General features: G+C 35.2%; 1 protein-coding gene and 1 pseudogene across 1 annotated transcript; one reads left to right on the top strand and one right to left on the bottom strand.

Moving 5' to 3' along the window:
• Positions 1-6,130: 6,130 nt before the first annotated feature.
• On the top strand, positions 6,131-13,080 carry LOC107721214 (tumor necrosis factor alpha-induced protein 2-like). Its single transcript, XM_016529109.1, has 11 exons — positions 6,131-6,239; positions 8,510-9,170; positions 9,725-9,836; positions 10,356-10,478; positions 10,573-10,667; positions 10,798-10,890; positions 10,976-11,102; positions 12,059-12,184; positions 12,274-12,429; positions 12,602-12,723; positions 12,804-13,080. Exons 1-11 carry the CDS (start codon positions 6,176-6,178, stop codon positions 12,964-12,966), a joined length of 1,842 nt encoding a protein of 613 aa, XP_016384595.1. The 5' UTR covers positions 6,131-6,175; the 3' UTR covers positions 12,967-13,080.
• A 1,123-nt stretch (positions 13,081-14,203) lies between these two features.
• LOC107721210 (uncharacterized) lies at positions 14,204-20,093 on the bottom strand (annotated as a pseudogene).
• Positions 20,094-22,532: the final 2,439 nt, after the last annotated feature.

Here is a 22,532-nt window from a genome sequence, read left to right on the forward strand (position 1 = left end):
GTTCCGGATGAGCATCAAGGCTCAACGAGTTGGAGCACGTGCACTTGAAACATGACGTTTCTGGTTAGGGTTCTGGTTAGAAAGCAGACATCAAACTGAATTTTTTTTGGAGTTGAAAAATGAGGATATGTGGAAAGAAAGGAGAAAACCAGAGAGTGAGGGACTCTACAGCTCTCACATTAATATAGACTGCTGGACGGAGAGATCAATGAACCCCTCGTTTCAATGGAAAAGGAAAGTCCCTTTATTTCCTTTCTTATATGGCTTTGGCCTCTAATGTGTCTACCAAATAAGTCCATAAATGTAGTACAGTTCAGTGTTGTTCTATTTTCATCAAACACTTAAATCAGTTTCTCTTTCTGTCCCTAACATTCCGTGAAGAGGTTTCATAGACATTTAAAAGCAAAACAAGTGTTTAGAAACCTCATTCAAACTTCAGTTGTCCTTGCTAAAATCTGACAGCATGGTTAATGAATCAAGTGGCCTTTAAATGAAAGGACAAACCAAGACACCAAACCAAAACCTACCCAGCAGAAGTTATCGAGGAATCTTTCATTTTTAACTTCCTCTTCTTCACAGTTTTTGACTATGCTCTGTAGCTTATCACTCAAATGAACATAAAACACCAGCCATGGAGTCACACCATATTTATATTCGTGCTATTTTCATTATACGTGAGTTTGGAGTAAGTCAAATAATTCAGTCGTCTCACGTGCATACAGAAAAATAAGCAGCTCACAGATTACAGTATTTACAGTGATACGATCTGATAATAGCAGACAGAGATCAAAGGGCATGCTTGTTAATTACGGGCAAAACAGTACACATTATTTAAATGGACTAAATGCTGTGATGCATTTTAATGTTATTTAACTTAAAGTTTAATTGGGGAATGTCTCTACATAGACACTAAAACATAAAAAGCATATGATTTAAAGGAATAAGATACTGTAAGGACTACAGGGAAAGCCCATCTAGGTCACAAGAGAGGAATCTAAATGTCAACTCATCATTAAAAGCTAAACACAGCCAGCGCAACAGTTGTTCATATGATTTAAATGGGTTGGTCTTCAAAGAAAACTACTTTATCTCAGGAAACTTTAATTACATGTGAGTGCATTAAAATGGTTTAAAATAGCACGAACAAATACAAACATAAAAAGATCAACAAAATGTTTTTTTTTACAAATATGGACAAAAGTACTGCAATACTGCATACTTTTCTTTCCCCGGTGTTACAAAGTCAATTTTAAGGAATTCTGCCAACATACTAGATATCACCCTCCATCTGTTTTCCCTTCAGTAAGATGTGTGATGTGATGTTGTTCAGGCCTTCTTTAACAACACAGACCCAGAGAGCACATGCACTTATTTTTGTGGGAGTATAAAAAAAATGAAGAAGAAGAAGAGGAATAGTGATGATGTGATTATTTCAGTTCAGAGGTAACAGCTTCACTGTGTAAGAGTGCATGCTGGGCAACAGATCTAACTAGTATTGACAAAAAGCATTTGCATGTATCATAAACATTTAAAAAAATAAAAAATAAACAAGCTGAAAAGTGCAGTTTCTACAGCACTGGCATAACTAAACCAAAGTTTCAAACGTTCAAACAGATTTCCTGAACAATCTCTCTGTCACTGGTCAGTGGCCTTTTCCTCCTGAGGGGACAGTAATTTATGTAAAAGTAAGGATTTACTTGACAAAAACAATTTTTTTTGAGGTAAGAGGGTAAAACTTGTTATTTCAGTTAATGGTAAATGACAGAACTGGTTTCATCTGAATCAACAGGTTTTTATTAATTTTATATACAAAATCCACAGTTTGTTAGCTAGTTTCTTTATGCATTAATCACTATATGCATGGCAAAAATAAATAAATAAATAAACACTTTTTATGTATTTATATATTTGTTTCCAATCTCTTTTGAATGAAAATATGTCCTACATGTTTAACATTTTTTATTAAAATGTTTCAGATTAAATGGGGGCGATTGGGTTGGTGGTGTTGGGGGATGGCATAACAATTTTGAACAGCTAAATTTGATTGACTCAAATTTATGCAAAAATTTAAAATGATCATAAATATTCAAAAATATATATATTCATGAGTCTGTCACCAGCATTCTGTGTATTGGCATTAATTTGCACAGTTTAGGAATAAGCTGTAGATGTCTACTTCATGTCTACTTCGATATAATCATAATTTATTAGCACTGGAATGTTATATCACAATACTTGAGACAGTCCAATACAGTCCAAAAAAAAAAAAAAAACACACACACAGACATTATGCTTAAGTTGATGTCTTGTGAAAGTTATTTTTTCCAGGCAGTTGCACAACCATCAGGTTTTAAATCATAATGATATAGTATTTTTTCCACCCATGTGGAAAAAGAGTGTGTTTTGAACTGTTCTTAAATTAAATAGCAGAATATCCATAGATTATCTTTTCCATAGAGTGAAAGGGAATGATGCCAACAAACTCCACATCCACTTTCACTTTACAATTCACATATATTGGGGGTGAATAAATAATAATAAAAAAAATGAATGACCAAATGTTGTACTTCTGAGTATTTGTGTACATAGCAACAGCTAAAGTAAGTAACACTAATGTGAGATGTGTCAAATTGACAGCTCTCACAAGACTGCTTCACATGCCTGAATTAAAATGTTGTGGCTTTACTAAATTTTGAGAAATCATGTTCCTTGTTTTGCTTCCCTTTTTCTTCATAAGCGAAGATGTGAAATACGCAATGTATGAAAAAAACCCCCAAATGCATTATATATTTCTAAAATGTATACACTACCTATTATTAACTGAAGTCTTTATAATATTTCATAAAAACTCAACATAAAGTTAAAGGCATGACTTTTTGTCATGAGTCATAATTAGTGCTTTTTGTATGCTCATCAATATCTGATTCAAAACATGACAGAAGTTCTGCAAAAATGAATGTGAATTGTCAGTGTGTAGCAGGAACCACAAACACATTGCAAGTTCACTCGTGGCCAGAGTCATTAAGTGTAGTCTGATTCAACAAACACTAGTATACAAAAAAAGACAAAAGTGTTGTGCGAGAGGCCATCTGGTGCTCAAAAGAAACTATGGGTGCTCCAGAAGGGGAGTAAAGTGCAAACAACTAAAGGTATTGCAAAAGTGTATCATCCCAAACAGGCCTTCTGGCAACCTGATGAAGGCCTGTTTGGGCTGATACGCATTTGAGTTTCTTAATATGTAGCTCTGCAAATAAATGTTTTTAAAATACTAAAATTGATGCGAGTGCCTGAATGTGGAATCTTGCCTCTTCTGTAGAACAGAACAATTAAAGTCATGAACACTAGAATACATTGTGTGCCTGTAACTATAACATCGTGTGCATAAAACTAAAGCTATTAAAAACATGTTTGTTAACTGAAATAAAGCTCAAATTAAATCTACATATCAGAAGAAAAACTCAAGCTAAGTGAAAATTAGAAACTGATTAAAAAACTGAAACAGGTTTGAGGTAAAGCACAACATTAATAACTATAAATAAAAATGGATATAAAAAGACATTTTAAAAAAGAAAAAGCACATGAACTAAAATTAAAATGATAAGTGAAAATATAAAAATAAATTCAAAAATATTAATAAAAACCTAAAAATGATATAAATAATACTAAAATAACACTGGTGTGTAGATCAGCTGGCATATTTTGTTTGTTCTTTTGCTTGCATGCATAGGCCAGGAAGCTGAAAAAAAAAAGGTAAAAGGGAATTTCAGCTCTTACCACTGACTTTGCATAGCACATGTTGAGGCTATAACACCTGTAAGCAAGACATGTGTTTGCGTATTTTTAACTCGATCTTCATCTCTGCGGTTAGCGCAGCTTGTTACTCAGTCGCTTATAAGCTGGGGCCTTTTTCCACTCTTTATTGAGTTACAATACCTATTTTCTGCAAGTAATCGTTGATTAAAATCATTATATCAGCAACTTTCATTATCCATTTTTCTTGTCTGAAGACTTGCATCTTGGACAGACCTATAAACTTGCTACCTTATCTTAGACCAGCTCCATCCTGTAAGACACCAGCTGAGGAAAGTTACTGAATGTAAAAACACTAAATCATAAGATATAACCGTTAGTATCTGCTTGAGGTCCAGACCTAAAGAAACGTCATTACAATTTTAATAGTTTTGAAGAACATATATTTATGTACATACCTACTTATATACCCAAGCTTAACATCTCCTTTAAGAATAAGCCATTTTTAAGTTCTCTGAAACACATTCAGGACAATCTGTTGTAATCAGAAATGATTGCAGAAAAGTTCATGCAATGCATAAAAGCTGTTTCTCTATCATACAAAAAGGTTTTGCAACACCCATATAATGTCTGATGCACGTGAGAATGAAACTTTTAGAAACACTCATAGTATTAGCACAAAAGCATCAGTAATGGACAGGTATTTGGACTTTTGTCAGAAAATAGCATAATCCTCCTGGTCAGTATCACTGCACTCACCCCAGTCCTCCCTGACACTGTTTCCCAATACTGCATAATGGACTGTTATTGTTTTTTTTAGCTGAGCCAGGTCAAAGTTAAGCAGTAAGTGATAAAGCTAGGTCAAGAATTTAATTAATTGTTTTTCCAGTCCCAAATTACTCATTCTTTTGGCTAAGGCAAGCAAATGGTGTCAAAAAGGAGTGTACTTTCCCATCATTGGGATTTTCCAAAAAAGCAGGGCTTCAGACTTCCAGTACCACTCGAGAAATTCCCAATAATTAGAGGGAATGGCAGGATCAGGACATCCTGTGGATTTCTCAGATATAGAAAGGGAAATGTGTGAATGTGTTCATGTTATGTTATGTGTTTAAGCATACTACCACAGGACAATGTTTTAGAGCTACATGAGAACACAGCGGACAGGAAGCATGTCCGCCATTAAATCTCTGTTGGATGAACACTATAAAAAGAGCAGTATAGTAGTACATTTACATTTAGCAGGCACTTTTATCCTTACAAATGAGGAACATCACAAGCAATTAATCATAATCAACTGTACTTTCAGTACTGCAATCTTGTTTCAGAAGTAAACTGGAATAAAAGTAAGAGAGAAAGTATATACTTTTTATAATATAGGCTAATATATTTAAAGGAAATGTGGTTGTAGGTTCCAATAGAAGTCCCTGAGTGAGACATCACATATGATATTTTATATGAAAAATCTTTGTTTCTTCTCATTTTTATCCTCACATAAAATATGTTACATTTTATGTTATGTTTATTGTCTATTTTTATTCAGAGATCACTGTGAACACTGATTCATCATGTATCTTTCATGTGGCTGTAAAAAAAGAAGAAGGTGTAAATAAAGCAGATTATTGGAGTATGTTTTACAAGAAAATACTATTTCAGTTTTCTTCTTCAAAAATGTCTAGTTTATTTCAGTGTGTTACTTGCTGTCTCTTTGTAATTAACTGTGAAATGTACTTGCAATTTCTGATTGAAAATCGTTTCTACACCAAATGTTTGGTGATTATCCTAAATGCTAAGGTAAAAATATGATTTTGGTAGTTCACGGAGCTTAGTGTTTACATTAGGCTTATTTAACTTATTTATTTAATGAAATTTAATTAACATTATTTATTTAATGAAATATAAGGTTATAACGGGCACCAATAATACCTGAGACAATGTCACAATGTCATTCATTCATTTATTTTATTTTATTTTTACAGTGATTTTGTGGCAACCACAGCCGACTGTTTTTTTTTTTTTTTTTCGTAAATGTAACAGGATATAGGCTACATATAGTAGGATAATCTCCATGTTACTTTGTTAGCCGCTTTAATAGTGCAAACTATCAATTAAATTATTCTAAACAATCGAGAACCTTAATCAAGAAGAAAGCAAGACGTTCATCTTTATTTATTGTCTCATGTCTGTTTATGTTTCTTACTGCTATATAAATAAACTTGCCTTGCCCTCTACACATCTCTGAGCCAATGATAGATGGAGAGGGTTGTATGGGATGAACTGTGATGTTGCCAGATATGCTCCGCCCCAACTACACGCTCGCGCTCTTGAAGCCTATAAAACTAGGTCCGTTATTTCCTCAAATCGTTTAATTCAAAGTGAATGAAAGAAGATCGAATTGAAATTCAGTTTTTTTTCGTCCTCAGAAGAAATGACAAAAAAGCTCAGAATGCTAAACATTTTTACACGGCATCCCAAAAAGAACAATATTCCAGGTAGGAAGACTTAATGCTTATTAGATCTCCTTGTAACATTTTAGATTTTGGAACACTATTCACTATTAAATAGTTGCTTATTTGCGTGCATATTACTAGCATATTGGCTGTTTATTAGCAAGTATAAAGCACATTAATGCATGACCATATTTTAACCCAATTCCTAAACATAACGACTACAGCAACTACTTTACTTACTATCAATAACAGCAAATTAGGAGTTTATTGAGGGGAAAGCTTAGTGAATAGTGAATATGTGTTCTCTAATCTATGAAATACTTTTAGGGGTGTTCAGCTGTGTCATTTCAACATTTTGTGTACTGAAAGACAAAGAATATATATATTATGGAATCAGCAGTAAATAATTTCACTGTAAATTGTAATTTCACTGTAAAAACACTTCAACCCACTTAAGAATCTTAAGTGTAATATTGTGTAAATGTATATTAACGTTGTTATAAACGTATTTATATTTAAGTAAAATCAGTCACTGTCAATATTGTTACTGATAATTTATTTGAATTTCATCACTGACAATGACAATGTTTTTACAGTCATATCCTAACTAGACTATACATGTAAGCTCCATGGAAATCTTACTTTTTTCGATATACATTGCATCATACTGTATATACACTCTTAAGAAAAATGGTTCTAAACAGTACCAGAAAAGGGTTCTTCGGCTTGTAACAATAGCAGAACCCTTTTGTATATATTATTTATTAATATTGTTTTTACCCCTCTATCTGCCTGGTCTTATAGCTACTGACAGTACATTCAGGGTACACATTTTTTACCAGTATGTGTGTTCCCTGGGAATCGAACCCACAACCTTTTGCGCTGCTAACGCAGTGCTCTACCACTGAACCACAGGAACATATAATAACTGTAATGTGCTCTTAACAGTTATTAGCTGAATAGATTAATGAATGACAATTGACACTGAACATGAATACATTCATAAATAAATAAAACACAAAATAAGAACAAAAAATAGATGTGATGAAGACCAAGTTTCAGTGAAACAATCACAATCCAATCAATATGATGCCTTTAAGTCCATCATTTTGGTGTGATTAAGTAGCGATTTTTCTCTAAAGATGATGAGGTTGTGGGATGTAATACATCTGAAATACACAATTGAGTTTAGAGTTACAGTGTGTCCATGTGTTTGTGTAAAAACAATTATGTTTATGAAGGCGGTTCTTCGGCTTGTAACAATAGCAGAACCCTTTTGTATATATTATTTATTAATATTGTTTTTACCCCTCTATCTGCCTGGTCTTATAGCTACTGACAGTACATTCAGGGTACACATTTTTTACCAGTATGTGTGTTCCCTGGGAATCGAACCCACGACCTTTTGCGCTGCTAACGCAGTGCTCTACCACTGAACCACAGGAACATATAATAACTGTAATGTGCTCTTAACAGTTATTAGCTGAATAGATTAATGAATGACAATTGACACTGAACATGAATACATTCATAAATAAATAAAACACAAAATAAGAACAAAAAATAGATGTGATGAAGACCAAGTTTCAGTGAAACAATCACAATCCAATCAATATGATGCCTTTAAGTCCATCATTTTGGTGTGATTAAGTAGCGATTTTTCTCTAAAGATGATGAGGTTGTGGGATGTAATACATCTGAAATACACAATTGAGTTTAGAGTTACAGTGTGTCCATGTGTTTGTATAAAAACAATTGTGTTTATGAAGTCCAAAAGCAAAAATGGACAGTTTGTGAGCCCTTCACAATCTTAAAAGAAAAAAGTGATATAAAGTCATGGGATAGTTTTAATATTTATTGTGACTGGGTATGTTTATACACAAAGCCAAGTAATAATTAAAAAAATCGAACAATATGAATTTAAAATTCATTGTCGCTTTTACCTACTTAGTGGAGAAGAGGAGAGAAGTTTCTACAGCTTAGCAGAGCTGCAAAAGAATGAAATCATTTACCCGTTGAGAGTGTGTTGACAGTCTGTAGTTGGATCAAGAATTCCAGAAAATCAGTAATGATGAGCTTTGACAGTTACAGATTTGAAAAACAAAAGGGCGGGAATAAAGAACCCTAAACTCTAGCACAAAGAACCATTTCAGCATGAAAGGGTTCTTCAGAATGCTGGTTCTAAATAAAACCATTACTGCATGTAAAGAACCTTTTTTTAGAGTGTATGAATGTTGTTTTTTTTAAATGATAAAATCAAACCTTGCTTGTGCACAGTAAGAAAAGCATATTTTTTCCCCTCTTCTCTACAGCGGTCCCCACTTTTAAGCAGAATCTCCAAGCATGCCGCTTTGTGGATGCAGGGAAACAGCTGATCACCCGAGAAGACCGTCTGTTTGAGTTGAAGCAGGATGGGATTGGATCCAAAATGAAGCTGGTGGAGGAAGAGGAAGATTCAGAGGCTAGACTAGCAAAAGACTACGAGGACTGGATGGAGTCGGTGATGCAGACGCTGGAAAACTCCCTCGACCTCCAGAGTCTTGAGGAGCAGGAGTTACTGAAAGGAGCAGTCCAAGCCATACTGCAGGAGGAGGAGCAGGACATGCGCTGGAAAGGGTTTCAAGAAAAGGAACGCCCATCATGGAGACCGAGGAGGTGTAAACAGAACCACGAGGCTCTGCTGGAGCGACTTGTTCAGAGGAGGATGGAAGAAGCGCAGTCAGACTCAAGTGTTGAGATACATTCTTCCTTGCAGCAATCGATCATTTGCAACGCGAAACGACTGAAAGAAGACTTACTGAAAGTTGTGACATGGGTGAGCAGCTGCTACCCAGAACAGGAGAATGTGTGCCAGTTTTATGCCACACTGTACCATAAGACCTTCAGTGCAAGACTGAGAGAAGTCGCAGAGTACACATTGTGCGACAAGGACTGCATACTTTTATTGCAGTGGGTGAACCAGGATTACCCCAAGTAAGAGAAGCTAATGATACTATACTGTTTTATTACATAGTATATACATGTAATGACCCTGCATGCACCATGTTCCTGTGAGTGTTATTTTATTTTACTCTGAGCAAAACAACAGGCTTAAGAAATTCTCTGAGAAAACTGCCTTTTTGCAGTTAGATTTAATTCGATTTCTCTTTGAACTACTTGGTTAAAAATAAGAATGGAAACTAATGAGATAATTATTGATAATTTGGTTCATAAATTGGTTATTAGATATTAAAATATTTTAAAAGGAAAGTTCACCCTAAACATTAATATTCTGTCTTCATTTATACACCATCATGTCATTCCAAATCTGTATTTTTTTCCGTCCATATAATGAAAGTGAGTGTGGCCTAGTATTCTTTTGGAAGAAAGTCAGTCAAAACAACAGATTTTGAATGACATGATGGTGTGTAAATGATGACAGCATTGTCATTTTTGGGTGAACTATTGCTTCAAATGCTGATTTTTCTTTCCTCTGGGTTGTGATACAGTTTTTCAGAGTAATATAATTTGTCTTTCTTTGTTTACAGTATTCTAAACAGTGGAAAGATAAAAGATGTGATCGATCACACAAAGCTTGATCCGCTGCTTCCTGAAGACATGATTGCACCACTGGAACAGCAGTTTTTGATCACAAAGGAGGTTTGATGCTTTATGATATCTTTAACACATCTCTGTTTTATGTCACTTTAAGCCTAGACACCATAGTTAAACAGGGTAAAGTGAGTTTTCAATAATAGATACTTCCCCAGCTAATTAATTGCATTAAGACATTACATTTGTTTTACAGTTTTCTATAATGTTATGCTTAGATATGCAAATAGAGCATTTTAATTGAAACATGCATACATTTGCATGAATGAAGCCATATATATATATATATATATATATACTGTAAAGCTTAGTGTAAGTACTAATGAAGTGGAGATTTCTGGCTCAGAGCAGAAAAGAGGCCTTTAAAGACTTAGATGCAAACTACAGATGCAAATAGATAAAGTGCAATACAATAAGCACTTAGAAGTGTATTATATACGTTTTCTTTCCTTAGTTTAAGAGAAGCAAAATAGTCAAAAATCTCAAAATTTTGAAAACACAACGTCTTGCCTTAGATGTGCTTCCAGCAAAAAGCTTGAGTTTTAATTTTCTCACATTGTTCACTAGACGGAGTTGAGCACATGCCTTCACAAAATTCTGGACAGAGAAGAAACAGCCTGGAAGGAAGGAGAACTTCCACAACTGAGAGACCAGGTGTACTGCTGTGATCAGGCCATTGATATCATCGAGGTAATTAAAAAGGGGAAAAGTAAACCATTCTTTACCTTAATCAAATAATGGATTTCTGGAGGAAAACTAATCCCCCCCCCCATACTTTTCTTAGTGCTTTCATAAACATGTAGTGTGTGCTCAGCACGTGCTAGGCAAAGAGGCAAAAGCACAGAGGATCATATGCCAGATGAGACATTTTCTGACAGAGTGAGTAACTCTAAGTTATTTAACTGATTCATTTCCCAAAATACCATCCTTTTTTATCATTCTTGCTTTAAGTCTGTACTTCTAAATATTTTACACAGATAATTATAATTAATTCAGTTCCATCCCACAGTTACAAAACATTTCATGACAAGGTCATGAGGAGCAGGCAGACCAACACTGAGGCCGTTTTGATGGTCAACCTCTCATGCCTCATACAGTGCAGGTGCATGTCCCTTTTATTCAGCTAAAACATCAAATCAAACCTTTCTGAATTTGTGTTGAAATTGTTTTTGTTTTTTTTCCCACAGGGACTATATTACAAAGAATGCACATCTGTTCCCTGAAGATATCAAAACTGATTGTCTCTCGTTATTGGCTACCATGACAGAAAGCAGCCACTGTTACTTTACTTCTAATATGCATAGGGAACTTAAGGTAAAAGCAACATTTTGCTACTTTCACTATTATGTAATGAAACAAAAAAACTAACAAAAACAAACGTATTTTTGACCAATGTTCTGTCAAACTTTTAGAATATGAATTTCAAGAGTGCTGTGAATGTTGATGTTCAACTTCTGCCATGGGAGTTATTTGACCTAAAATGTGCTTCATGTACTGTACATCTTTTTAATTGTTTTTATTCAGTAATACATAGTGTATGTATGCATGTATGCATATATATATATATATATATAGAGAGAGAGAGAGAGAGAGAGAGAGAGAGAGAGTATATATTTGATTATTAGTATTTTTATAATGTATAAACATATACAATTCCATTAAAAAGATTATTTTATGAATAGGAAGTTCAGAACAGCATTTATATGTAATAGGCATATTGGGAAAAATTATAAATGTCTTTACTTTCACTTTTGATTAATTTAATTCATCCTTGCTGAATAAAAATTATAATTTTTTTTTTTTTAATTCCAAACTTTTTTAATGGTAGTAAATATTAAAATATGTATATAGTTTATAAGTATCTACTGAACTTTCAAGAAATCATATTTTCACACCACTGACCCCAATAATGTATATGTATTTTAATATTTACAGTTTTCCACTAGCTTTATCAAAACACTCCTATTTAATTAAGGCTATAAATAAACCAGACCCTAATCTAGACCAGCACAATAGATTTTCATTGTTTTCAGAAACCCTCATTGAGGTTTGTCTTGGCAGTGAACACACTCATGTGAGCAGTTGGCTGCCATGTCCTAATTCTTCCACTGTATATAAAAAGCCAAACTATTACCTTTTATGAACTGCTTGTTTAGTTCATATGAGAGAATCAGCTAAACGGTTGCTTGAGCAGATCCAGATCATGACCAGATCCTGCATCTGAGTTCATATGCATTAAAATAAACAGGTCAATGCATGTGTTCCTGCAGGACTTGTACAGGAAGGTGGGTTCCAGCGAGTGGCTCAAGCACAGTGAAGGTGTATGTGAAGAGCTGCTGGCAAAGCTGGACAGACATATTCAGAAATTCATCAACTGGGACAAAATGTGTTGCCAGGTATAAACATATGTCAAACAAATAGATTGATTTGTTGAGTAATTAATTATTCCATTTCAGATTGATTGATTGATTGATTTAATGAATAGGAGCTACTGGGTGGGATGCATAAGGAGTTTCTAGCCGAATATGTACGGAAAATGATGAAGCAAAAGATCAAACTTTCAAATAAAGCACAGCAACAGATGGCAGCATCATCACTCTGCATAAACAGTGAATGCATACATACATACTTCACTGCAGCTGTAAGTACATATGTCCTACTTAAAGGTCATCGTTTTGTTCAAATACTGTCTTTTACCCCACTTTAATATGCAAAAATTACACAAATAATGTCTTAGGAAACCAATTTTATGATTACTTTTTAATAATAAGGCATTGTCTAATATTCAAATCCTCATTTATTCATTATCACAGGGATCAAATTTGGATTGGTTGAAAGACATTCTTCCCAATTTAGCGGGTCTGCTGCAACTACAGGATCCAGACAGCATAAAGTTAGAGTTGGTAACTCTGATGAAGCTTTACCCTGATCTCAGGTATGGTATTTTCTGCTGTGCAATTATTTATGCAAAACAACGACCACTGCAATTTTCTCATGTCTGTGTTCTTGTTACAGTGAGCGTCATATTTCTGCTTGGCTGAGACTCAAAGGAAATCTTTCTCCATCAGACCTCAAGATGATCCTGAAGAGCGTCACTTGCAGTCAGAATCAGTTCAGTGAAAAGCAGGACGCACTCCAGTTTAGCAGGAGCTTCTTTTCCACAGTGAGGATCAAATGAATTTTGCTTGATAACATTGCTTGTGTTCATTTACCTGCTTTTGTAAAATTGCTCCTGCTCAGGCATTTTGCAATCATTTTGTACATACTGAAATTCTTTGTGAATAAAATTGAAATCACCATTTTTACTTTTTGTGTTACTCCTTTGAAATTTGTCTGTTTTTTACTTTCCAGTTTAATGTGGATTATGAAAAATAAACCTCAAAGAATTTATGGTAACTGTGTCTTTTTATCAGCATCAAATAATTCCAGTACACACATTTTAAGTTTATTTGCCGCTTTGTGTGGTGATTACTGGATTATGGGAGTGCCCGTAACAGGCGTCTACAAACAGGATATGGTGTGATAGGTTCAAGTTACACTTCGGAAACACACCTGCTGTCACAATACATGTGTAGTTCCTGAAAGAGTCTGTTAAGGAAGATTCCCCGACAAGCTACATCCTCTACAGGAACACAGGATGTAGTTGTAGTGTTCATGTTTTTACCTCCTGCTTCCTATCCTTGAAAAATAACAGTCAATCAGCCATACAAACGAAAAAAATGATAAAACAAAAAAACACTTGTTATACATTTAAAGTTACTTGTTTTACAGTACCACTGACTCTTGTATGATAAAATATTCATACATAAAAGAAACACTGTGTTCTATTAAATAAGAATCAAATTAATTACAACCAATATAAATATTAATAATACAACAGTATTTTAAGTTCATAGCTGGACATTTTGTTACAATTTTGGGATACACTTTATTTTAAGGTGTCCTTGTTACAGTGTAATTATACATTTAAGTACTGAGTAATATTAATTAACTACATGTACTTACTATATGGTTAGGGTTAGGATTAGGTTTAGGGTTACTTGCATGCAATTATGCATAATTTATTGTTATTATAATAGTAAGTACATGTAACGTGTCACAAGGACACCTTAAAATAAAGTGTTACCCAATTTTGTAACAATGAAAACGGTAGCAGCCAAAATGAATAACTCTGTGAAAATTATACTGTCATAGAAAAAACATACCAAAAAGGTAATTAATGTTTCTCAAGTTGTCCAGATTTTCATGTAAAATCAAAAGGACATTAGATACAAACAAATACTGTATCTGATGAAAATATAAATATACCTGTATAAACAACTAACATTCATAACCGAATGTTACAAAACAGTCATGCCATTGAATTAAACTTGTAAACAAAGGTTTTACAATTCTGGCTGATGTTGTTATTCATATCAAAGACAACAGCAAAGTCCCTTCAGAGGCTGACAGGTGATGCGTCTAGGCTTCAGATCGAGGCCGATGTCCCGGCTCACATCCAACACTTCCCTCACCTGTCGCTCTGATAACACCCCCTTCCAGCGCAGCAGACCAGGTATATACTGCTCACTGCAAAACATTGAGAAGAAGACTTCACTGCACTGTCTGATGAAAACAAAATCACTCTTATAAACATGAATACTCTCATAAATACTACTATAACAAATATTTCCAGGCCTGTCATTATGTGTACAAAGTATATACTAATTTAAGTGTTATTGGCTAAGTTTACCTCTCCTGAGGGAAATCTCTGAACAAAGCACAACAGGTAATCTTCAGTGCTTCTACATCACTGTGAAGCAAAACTTCACTGAGTCTCTGAAGGAGATGGTTCCTCTGGTCATCACTGCCATTCTGTAATAGAGATACATTGGATACATTGTCTATGAAAATACTGCATTGCATTGATGCTGTGGCTAATGTTAAATGAGTCATACTCTTGGGAATTGATTGTCACTGACAAAGTTCTTTTTAATTCAGCATCTTAAAGGCACTGTATGGATAATTTAGTTGGTATTGCATTATTTACTTTAATAAGCAATGGTAGAAATCAGTTCCCTCTGCCCATGTTGTTTTTATTCATGTAACCGATGTAAATGGAAACCATGAAGGAACATACTTGAAGGAGCATATGTGTGTTTATGTATGTATGTATAAAACTGGGCCTTTTACCACCATTATGAGTGTAATTAAATTTACTATAATAAAATTTTAAGATAAGAACTTTTAAAGGCCAAAATGCATCAGGAAAATAGCCCTCAAATGTACAGTTTTAAAGATAAATCTTTAGTGTCATGTATAGTTCTATGACAAACCTTTAACATCCATAGAACCTTTCAAGGTTCTTTATAGTAGAAAAAGATTATTTAGATTATTAAAAAGTTCTTCACACACACATACTGTCACGATAAGGGGTTTTGTCTTTGTTCTCTCCGGACTCCATTCCCCATAAACCCCTGCCTAGGAACTCATTATTGCACCACACCTGTTTCCTATCAGTGACACTATAAAGGTTGCACTCATCCACACACACATTGCTGATTATTGTTTAGCCTGTACCGAGTCTACGTGTTTCCTTGCCTTACCTTCTTGTTTTTTGACCTTGGACTGTTTATTGGATTACTCTTTTGTCTCGCCCTGGATTGTACCTGTTTGCTGGTGTTTGACCCTGCCTGTTTTGACCACTCTTGTGAATAAAAGCAGCATTTGGATCCTCAACTCCGTTGTCACGCCTCCCACGTTACACATACACACACAAAAAAATGGTTCTTTTAAAACTTGTTCGCTGAAAGGTTCTTTGAGGTGCCAAAAATGGTTCTTCTGGCATCAGTATGAAAATCCCCTTTTGTAACCTTCATGAGTATAATTTTATTAAATGTTTCAGATTTATTTATTTTTTTACCAGTTCAGTGAATGTGTTGTGTAAACTGAGAATGTCCTCGCTTATCCTTTCTCCAACATTTCTCCATCTCCTCTCTAGCCGTCTGAACTTGCTCTTCGTCAGGCAATTCAGATACACGCGGGAAACACAGTCATAGGATACATTCACAAAGATCTGTCAGAAAGAAAGTGGGGCAGAGAAGCAGAGAATAAGTGAGAAAGTTTATGAAAAGCTACAATTCTGTTCTTGAAGAACTGATTTCAACTGGGTATTTGGGCACAGAACCAACCTCCTGAATCTCTTTTCCCACATCAGTCTGAGGCAGAGATGCACATTGCTTTTGGATTGCCTCTGTCAGCCCATGAATTTGCTCACCTCCTTTTTTAAAATAATGTCTTAAAAAGGCCTAGAAATGTACATTTACAAAGAAACCACAGTTAATTTCAGGTTTTTAGACCTATGGCAAAAATAAATGGACACAACTGCAAAACCCTGCCCTCTAGAGTGCGTAAACACAGTGTGTCTTTTTTTTTTTTTTTTACATCATAGTGGCTTTATTATATATCATGAACATTAAACAACAATTCTTCCATAATTATCCCTCTAATCACTCAATGACCTGTTATTGGCTGTTGATTCTGGAAAATGTGTCGTTTTGGTTCTCTTGGATCTAAGTGCAGCCTTCGACACCATTGATCACTCTATTTTGTCTTGAGCAGTATGTCGGCATTAGGCGAACAGTTTTAAACTGGTTTGTGTCTTATCTCAAGGGGAGAACGTTTTCTGTAGAAATTGAAAACTTCACTTCCTCCTCTGCTGCATGTACGTGCGGTGTGCCACAGGGATCCGTTTTAGGCCCTGTTTTGTTTTCCCTCTATCTTCTTCTATTAGCCAATATTTTTCGTAAGCATCAGATTTCATATCATTGTTATGTAGATGATATACAGCTTTATCTACCAGTTAAGTCTGACGAGAATACAGGTGCATCTCAATAAATTAGAATGTCGTGGAAAAGTTCATCTCCAGTCATTACTTGATTGTTTGAGTGAAGTTAAAAGTTGGATGGCGGATAACTTCCTTCAATTAAATAACTCTAAGACTGAAATGTTAGTTTTTGGACATCTGGGTTCTGCCAATATCTTCTCAAAAACCTTGGTTCCTATACCTAACACTGTAGGTATTGACGCAAGAAATTTGGGATTTATTTTTGACCCTGCACTTAAATTTGACGAACATTTAAACTCAGTTGTCAAATCAGCATTTTTTTCAGCTTAGGAGGATCGCCTAAATTAAATATTTTCTTTCATTCATGGATTTAGAGGACGTTATCCATGCATTCATTTCATCAAGACTGGACTATTGTAATTCACTATATTTAGGGGTCACTCAATCTTGTTTGTCTCACCTTCAGTTGGTCCAAAATGCTGCAGCCAGACTTTTAACAAGGACTAGGAAGAGGGAAAATATTACACCTGTTTTGGCTATAGTTTGCACTCGCTCCCCATTGAGTATAGAATCCAGTTTAAGGTATTACTGTTTGTTTATAAGTCCCTGACAGGCTTGGCACCAAACTACTCATCTGATCTTCTTTCCCATTATCAGATCGACAGGCCTTTAAGGTCATCAAACACTCTGTTGCTGTCTGTACCTAGGAAACGCTTAAAAGGGATCGTGCATTTTCGGTGGCAGCTGCTCAGTTGTGGAATAACTTGCCTTATTGCTTGAGATCGGCCACTTCTGTTCAGGTTTTTAAATCTTTACTTAAGACATATCTTTTTAAAAAGTCTTATGGACTGGAGTAACTGCTGTATACAGTTTTATTTTGTGTGAATTTAGTGTTGTGTACTTTTTGTGTTTTCTTGTATCCTTTTTGTTTTATTGTTATTAGTTTAATTCAATTTTCTGTGCAGCACTCTGTCGTTATTAAATGTGCTATATAAATAAATTAAACAAACTGAACTCTAGGTTTAAAAAGTATAGTTCATTGTTAGTTCATAATACGTATGGATTTACTACGTAACAAACTCAATCTTATTACAAAGGGTTACCACTTCATTGTTGAAAAATCTGATAGGCATGTATGTAAGCTAAGAAACATTAACCTCTATTAATGACTGAGACATTCCCTTTTTGGAATTTGGGAAAGTCCTCAACTTTCCTTCTGTACATAAACTGTTTATGATGTTACCTGTGCTACGTGTTTCATCATCTTCTGTACAATAGACAGAACGTGATCCTCCATCTCCTCTAACATGCAGATAATGTTTGAGAAGTCGTCACTGTTGTTTATATCCGGATTGTTGAGTTGAGGAGCAAAAAATCTACAGCAAAATAAATATATGCATAAAGCTGTTTTTTATGACAAAATGAACCTATGAATCTAATGCAGGATGAATCAGAACATTATGCACAGGGAAATGCCAGTTAATTATACACTGACAGGTTTTATAAATGTATACATTTATTAATCTTTAAAAATAGATATCACCTGAGTTGCCTACAGGTGCTGATGAGCCAAAACAGATGCACATAATTTTTCTTCAGGTGTTGCTCTTTTTTCAGGCGTTTTTTCTATGCATGCACATACCTAGAAAAAAAAAAATAGAATAGAAGAATTGAAGAAAAAGTTTGTATTAATTTTCATAATACTTTGGTATATTTTTATAAAGAAAAAAATAAACAAATATGCATAACAATAAATACATTGATAATGTGAAGACATTTTAGACACTTACTCCTGAACAAAACGATGAAGCTCTTTAAGGCAGAGCGTTTGTGCCGTACACATCAGCGTGTGACTAAATTCCTTAGAACTCTGAATAACAGCATTCAGACACTGTAAAGACATAACAACATAAAATAAGTGTGCAATACCTCAAACGTTAAAACCATTTAAAATCCTCTTTTTAATACCAAGAAAAATTAGCATTACACATTGTTTCCTTTACCTGAGTGACATCTAAGTGAACACTGATGAAAGTTTCTTCAACCATTGAGTCTCCATTATGTCTATGTTGCTCATCATAGTCCAGGATGTTCTGTAGAGTCGTGTGGATGTCATTCTGTGACAGTTAAAGTGGGACAGCGTTTTATGTCATTCCTAAATGTTTTGCTATTTCGGGTACTCTTTTTAGCCTATTACAATGATAATACTTTTAACAAATACAGATGGAGCATATCATGACCTGCAGATTTGGCAGAAGTTTCTCCGTTGCTTTCTGAAACCATCCCGTCAACAGCAGAGGGTCGTGCACTCTGAAGAAATGCTGCGAGTCTGAACTGTAACATAAATTAATTTGTCAATAGTTCTTGCTTCATTTGTTTATTACATGTACATTTACAGAAAAGTAAACAACAATCAATTTTATACCTGAAGAAAACATCTTTTCCCCACAGTAGAAGGCTGAAGATTTCATTCGCTGAAAGATCTTTTTTTAGGAGCAGGTCCAGGTTGGTAAAGAGGTGACGGCTGTAACTGTCCATCAGATGATCTAGTAGCCCAGCATCTTTTAGTGCAGGTGTTAATCGAAGCACCTCATCATATATCATGCTCTGTGTTCTCTTTAGAAAGTCCTGTATCTGCTCTAACTGAGATCCTCGTGGTCCCTCTGCTGGCAGCGTGGGAAAGTGGTTCTCCACAAACTGATCTATTTGCTGAAGGTACTCACAAAGCCAGTCTTGAGAGTAGCTGTTATTCAGTTTGCTCAACGTGCTCAACTCCTCAACTGCAGGGTCAAAGTCCTCAGGGGTTGATTGGTCACTCAGAATCTTTCTGAGAGTATGAAGCACTCTCTTGTTATGTGCTTCAACATCTAGAGCAATGAGATCAGGAACTCCAGACTGCTGTGAACTGTATTCAGATGCCTGTTCCCCTGATAAAAGGTTCACTGACAAATAAGAGTGTACATGATTAAGAAAAGGGGGGTAGAAAATGTACATGCCAAGTTCATAGAAATGTAATTTTTGCATTCATTTTGGTTTCATGTTTTGAGAACATGTAAGTGGAAAGTAACACATCTTGAATATTATTTTACAAATCATGAATTATTCATTCATGAATATAGTGTTTTGAGAAATTTTAAAAACTAAACCGAAAAGTTAACCCAAAATAAACAGACAAAAAATGAGTATCACATGACTCTACAGTTAACCACTAAACACAGATGTGATTCATCAAACCATGACACCAAACAAACTGCTGCAAAACTTTAAACAATATGCTTGCATTGTATACCAATGGAAAGATGTTGGCTTTTTCGACAAATGCAAAGATGATTACTTTCATAAATGTCTATTATAGAAAAATAACAAAAGAGTGTCTTACCATCTGTCTGCTCTATGTTTTTCATTAAAGGTTTGTCTTCATTCCCATTCTTTGTTTTCCGCCTGAACATGCTTGGCATTTTCTTTTCCTTAAACTTCATACTTGACTGACACAAATAAAAAGCTTACTTGTCCCACAGAATATATCAGAGTAAATGGTGAGTGCAGTGCAGTGTTCAAAGCAGGTACATTTATGGGAGTTATCCCTCATGAATGAGTATTCCAGCCAATGGGGTTGCAGCTTATGTTGATAGCTCGGTACTTTCCTCATACCTCACTGATTCCATGGCCTTGGAGCTAAAAGGCTGTCTGAAAGCTGTGACACCATGTAAGTGAAAACGAAAGTGAAACCTAGCCCTCTTGGTGTGCCATACAAATATTCACTGTACTGTGTTACAAACTAATATCATCATATTGTACAAAAGACCATGTACAGTAGCAAGAAGTTACATCGTATAACAGGGAAATGGAAAATGAAAGTGATAAAACAGCCCTTAGAAGTGCCAGTGGCAGTGGCTTGTGCTTATATTGAACCGACACACAAACATGGTAGATCAAGTGGCAGTACTGTGGTAAGACAGAATCCATCTATTTCCCATCACTATCAAGTTATGGCATGCTGACAAACCAGTAGATTACCTTGCAGTGCTTTAATGCTGCTTAAACCCTAAACTGTATCATATTTTCATACATAAGTATTAAAGGCTTCTAAATGATATCAAAACTTTACATAAAATCCTGTTGTACACAGTCTACTACATGTCTTCTGCCTGATTTTTATAAAGTAAACGTAGGGATAACTTTTATGTTATGTTGTTAGCAATATTTAAAGGGGTCATATGATGCGATTTCAAGTTTTCCTTTCTCTTTGGAGTGTTACAAGCTGATTGTGCATACATAAGATCCCTGAAGTTGCAAAGACTAAAGTCTCAAAACCAAAGAGATATTCTTTATCAAAGTTAAGACTCTGCCCCTAAAACGGCTCGTTCTAACACACCCCACATATCTACGCACTGGGTCAGCTGGCCAATCAGAGCGGACTGCGCTTGTCAAAGGAGGGGGCTTTGTAGAAAACGAAGCGTTTGAGAGAGGCGGGGCATAGAGGACCTACAATAATGTACAGTATTTGAAAAAGAATGTGTTTTTTGAACATTAAAGCATGTCAACATATTCTGTTACACCAAATACACAAAATAATGATCTTTAAAAAAGCATCATATGACCCCTTTAAGATGGGCACTTACTGAACTAAAGCAGCTTAGGTTCAATTGATTAAAAAAAGATCTATGGATATTATCCATAGATATATATATTTATTTTTTTTACAAAAATCATGTTAAAATGCATATCAAATATTACACATCAGGCTTTTGAGAAATGTTTATTTCCCAACAATCACTGTATTACATTGCATTATATAGACATATTGGAAGATACAGAGTGACAACTGATATTTATACAGTATGCATTTTATGTTAGTGGGCATATAACGTTTCAAAAAAACTGTTCCTTTTAAAAAAAATTGACTATTATTTCAAATGTCAGGCTTTACAGGGGAAATTGTTTCCAATTCCACCCGTATTTTCACTTTGATCAGGTCACCAAATATTTGGTGTAGACATGTGTGAAAAACAAAGATTTAGGACATAGTTAAATACACATCAGATTTGAATGCTTAAAGACATATATAACACAATGTTAGGAGAACATTCTCCATAACTTACTTTTACTAACTGACCTCAAGCAACTAACTAACCTTACAACAAAATAGTCCCTTCAGAGGATGACGGGTGAGATGTGTAGGATCTGGATTTGGGCAGGGTTCCTGAGTCACATCCAGCACTTCCCTCACCTGTCGCTCTGATAACACCCCCTTCCAGCGCAGCAGACCAGGTATATACTGCTTACTGCAAAACATTGAGAAGAAGACTTCACTGCATTGTCTGATGAAAACAAAATCACTCATTCTATGCTTGCATACTCACACAAAATGAAAACAGCTACTTTTAAACAACTGTAAATACATGTTTGCATTTGTAGTGAAGCATTAATTGTGATCAGCGTTTACCTTTCCTGAAGGAAATCTCTGAACAAATAACAACAGGTATCCTTCAGTGTGTCACACCCATGGACTGTTTTGTGTTTGTTTTCCTCCCCCACATATGACCTATAGTTTCTCCCTTGTGTTTCATTGTGCCCATATTTGGGTCTTCCTGTTCCTGCTACTAGTGTGTTCATTGATTTCAGATGTTTCTCGTTGGTTCCCTCGTTAGTCATGTATTTAAAAGAGTGTTCAGTTCCATGGTTTCTTTGTCCGGTGTCTAACGTCTACTCCATGTGCTACGTGTGCGCGTTCCCTATGTCCCCTGCTTTTTGGATTAATAAAGACTGTTATCATTGTGACTCTCCTACGTGCTCCTCGTTCCTCGCTCCAACACAGTAGCAGTACGTGACACAGTGCTTCTACATCCCTGCAAAGCAAAACTTCACTGAGTCTCTGAAGGAGATGGTTCCTTTGGTCATCACTGCCATTCTGTAAT

Source organism: Sinocyclocheilus rhinocerous, unplaced genomic scaffold (genome assembly GCF_001515625.1).
Source record: "Sinocyclocheilus rhinocerous isolate Xijiao unplaced genomic scaffold, SAMN03320098_v1.1 scaffold214, whole genome shotgun sequence".
Taxonomy (NCBI): domain Eukaryota; kingdom Metazoa; phylum Chordata; class Actinopteri; order Cypriniformes; family Cyprinidae; genus Sinocyclocheilus; species Sinocyclocheilus rhinocerous.